Genomic DNA, 3,634 nt, shown 5'->3' on the forward strand with positions numbered 1-3,634 from the left:
GAGTCTCACTCTATCACCCAGACTGGAGTGCAGTGGCCGCTTCCAGCCACTGCAGCCTCGACCTGCTGGGCTCCGGCGATCCTTCCGCCTCAGCCTTCCAAGTAGCCGGAATTACAGGCATGCGCTACCACGCCCGGCTGATTTTTTGATTTATTGTAGAGGTGAGGTCTCGCTGCCCAGGCGGGTCTCGAACCCGTGGGCTCAGGCAATCCACTCACCTCAGCCTCCCAAAGGCGCGGGATTACAGACTGAGCCACCGAGCCCGGCTTGCAGTGATATTTTTAAAAAGCAATTTAAGTTTTTTCAAATAAGTTTGAAAAGTTGATTTCAGGAATCTGGAAATGAATGCCACAGAACTATAGAAAAACTTGTGATGATACTAGCATGCTGGGTTTGTCACCTACACAGCAGAAGGCATTTTACAGGTATTAGACTTAAAAATATCTCATTATAGTATATTTTCCTTTCATTTCAGAAAACATTTACTGAGAGCCTGCTGTGTGCCAGTCTCTAGTGAGAGTAATATGAGAGAAAATAGACCGGCATAATTTTGAAAAGGGCCAAGGGGGTGGAAATGCAAAGTACTTTTGGGTACTCAAAGGAAGGAACAGTTCTTTTGACACAGGACATCATAGTTAAGCTGGACCTTGATCTGTCCAGTGGACGTTTGCCAGGGCACAAGGGGAGCCAGGTGTTTCAGGAAGAAGACAGAGAAAAGTCAAGGATTTAAAGACCAAAGAGTGCAAGGAACTGTGAACTCTTTAACGTGCCTTGGGTATGAGTGGTTTGGTGGCAGGAGATGACTGTGGTGGGTATATTGACCACACCCTGAAAAACCACGTTTATCTTGCTAAGAGGCTGAAACTGTCTTGTATGGGGAAGATGGACTCAGGGAAATGACCTCATGTTACAAGAGAAACCACAAAGGCAACTGGACTGAAGTGGAAAGGGAGGAAAGCTGGCCACTTAGGAAGCTGTTAAAATGTATTCAACACATATTTACTGAGCTAGTCCTTCCATGTGGCTAGTGATGTTCTCAGTGCTGGGGATACAGCAGTGGATAGGATAGGCAAAAGCCCCATGCTTTGTGGAGGTCAGTATTGGTCCAGTATGGTCCAGATGAGATAAGAAAGTCCTGAGCTGAGCCTGTGGTGATGGAGAAGAGGTGCTAGGTCTTAGAAACATCTTGGAGGTGGGACTGATGGCATTTGGTCACCCATTAGACTTGGTGGAAGAGAGAATGGGTAGAGCTGGGTATACCTCCCAGCTTCCTGCCTTAGGCAACTAAAGTAAAGCCACTCCCATTTTCTGTATGTTAGTAAAATACAGAATCAAAATATTGTTTCCAGCATACAATGGTGAGTCTTCTTTTACCCCATTAGTAGGGTGGGTGTGTACTCTTAATCTCTTTTTCTGGGATGGTGATGGGTTTTGTCAATGTGATCTTGGAATCTTAGCCCCAAACCAGAATTTGCCAATAGCCAACTATTGCCTCTGATTAAAAAACAGGTTTTCACCGTTCAAAACTAATTTATCCACATAGGGATTGAAGCTGTGAATATTTCATTAGCAAAATTGAAGACTTGGCCACATCAAGATAAGCTTATTCTGTGTTCAGTGTTAGTAGATGGAAGTCAGCATAAGGCAGGTTCCCTTTGATACATGATGACTTTCTGGCAATCAGAGTCATCCCGTAATGGAATGGGCAGCTCCTGCTAAGGTCATTGCTCATGTTTTCTGACATTGAAGTATTCAAGCCTGCTGTATATGACCATGCGCCATGGAAACTAGATAAAACATTCTTGCATCGATTAAGAAGTTGGACAGAATCATCTCCAAGGCCAACTCAGGAATGAGATTTATGCCCATGCCTACAAGGTCAAGTCATTGCTGTAATTGCTTGATCTCTAGAATCAATAAATAAATATATATTTTATATGCTATATATTTTATATTTATATATTATATCACACATAATATAATATCTATTACATATTATAAATATAGTCTCAGGAATTCAGGTAGCAGAGCTGAGAATCAAATCTAGATTTGCTTTTGACCTTCTACCTACCAGTTGGTCCTGAATCTTCCTCACTGGTGAAATCTTGAAAAACCCTCTGCTCAATTAGTTCATACTTCTCTCATTTAATATCACTTTTGCTTAGAAGTAACACAATTCAGACCGGGCTTGGTGACTCAATCTGTAATCCCAGCACTTTGGGAGGCCGAGGTGAGTAGATTGCCTGAGTCTGTGGGCTTGAGACCAGCCCAGGCAACTTGGTAAGACCTCATCTCTACAATAAATAAAAAATTAGCCAGGCATGGTTGCATGCACCTGTGTTCCGGCAACTTGGAAGGCTGAGGTGGAAGGATTGTTGGAGCCCAGCAGGTCGACCCTGGGATGGCCATGAGTGTGCCACTGCACTCCAGCCTGGGCGACAGAGTGAGACTCCAATTCAAAAAAATAAAATAAAAAAATCACCATCTGCTAGATGAGTCAATACATATCACAAGGGTCAGGTGACTTCCCAAGGCCACACATCTGACTAGTGGAAGGAGTATTTTCTTTACTGTCTCCCTTAGGACAACCCTGTGTTTTTGCCTTGTGTTACAAAATCTAGGCAAACTGAAAAAGTTAGAAGCACCAGTGAAACAACTAGAGCCAGTTTTTTGTTTTTTTTTTTTTGAGTTGGAGACTGGAGTGCAGTGGCCACTCCCAGCCATCGCAGCCTCGACCTGCTGGGCTGTGGCGATCCTTCTGCCTCAGCCTTCCGAGTAGCCGGAATTACAGGCATACGCTACCACGCCCTAGAGCCAGTTTTTTACTTCCGTTATAGTTGTGTCTGTAGTCTTGGGAGAGGCATAAAGGAAGACCAAGGAAGAAAAACATCTGAGCAATTTTCAAGGGAACATGTCCCTCTCTTTTCTCCCTTTCCTTCCCCTCTCCGCCCCATCTCTCCCCTCTCTTCCCCTTCCTTCCCTTTTCCCCTCTGAGAAACCATGTAAGAGAAATTTGTACATATGGTAATATGAAACCAAACACATCCCTAGATATCTGCTTAAATACTTAAAAAGAAAATCTAACTGTTTCTGTGGCCTTTGCAGGATGTGATATAATCGCTGAATGAGGAAATTTAATGTTGACAAGTAAATGGTATATATTATAAGGATTTTATCTTTTAGGTCTGTTACCTAAAATTTTAGTATTCCTCTGCAAAATTGGTAGGAACACTGTCATTCAGCAAAACCTCATTCTTTTTGTTTTTTTTTTTTTGAGTTAGAGTCTCACTTTGTCATCCAGGCTAGAGTGCAGTGGCATACTCATGGCCACTGTAGCCTTGACCTGCTGGGCGCAGGCACTCCTTCCACCTCAGCCTTCCAAGTAGCTGGAATTACAGACGTGCACCATCACACCTGGCTAATTTTTGATTTATTTAATTAATTTATTTATTTTTGAGTTGGAGTCTCACTCGGTTGCCCAGACTGGAGTGCAGTGGCCACTCCCGGCCACCGCAGCCTCGACCTGCTGGGCTCCGGCGATCCTTTCGCCTCAGCCTTCCGAGTAGCCGGAATTACAGGCATGCGCTACCATGCCCGGCTGATTTTTTGATTTATTGTAGAGATGAGGTCTCGC

At 43.8% G+C, this 3,634-nt stretch overlaps 1 protein-coding gene across 1 annotated transcript in view; it reads left to right on the forward strand.

Moving 5' to 3' along the window:
• The first annotated feature begins 337 nt into the window (after positions 1 to 337).
• The window catches only part of OPTN (optineurin), a 51,261-nt gene continuing 47,964 nt past the window's right edge, over positions 338 to 3,634 (forward strand). Inside the window, exon 1 of the mRNA XM_008070273.2 lies at positions 338 to 425. Coding sequence (XP_008068464.2) covers positions 374 to 425 — 52 coding nt within the window. The 5' untranslated portion in view covers positions 338 to 373. The remainder of the gene's footprint in view (positions 426 to 3,634) is intronic.

Source organism: Carlito syrichta, unplaced genomic scaffold (genome assembly GCF_000164805.1).
Source record: "Carlito syrichta isolate Samal-C Ts95f unplaced genomic scaffold, Tarsius_syrichta-2.0.1 Scaffold313265, whole genome shotgun sequence".
Lineage (NCBI taxonomy): Eukaryota > Metazoa > Chordata > Mammalia > Primates > Tarsiidae > Carlito > Carlito syrichta.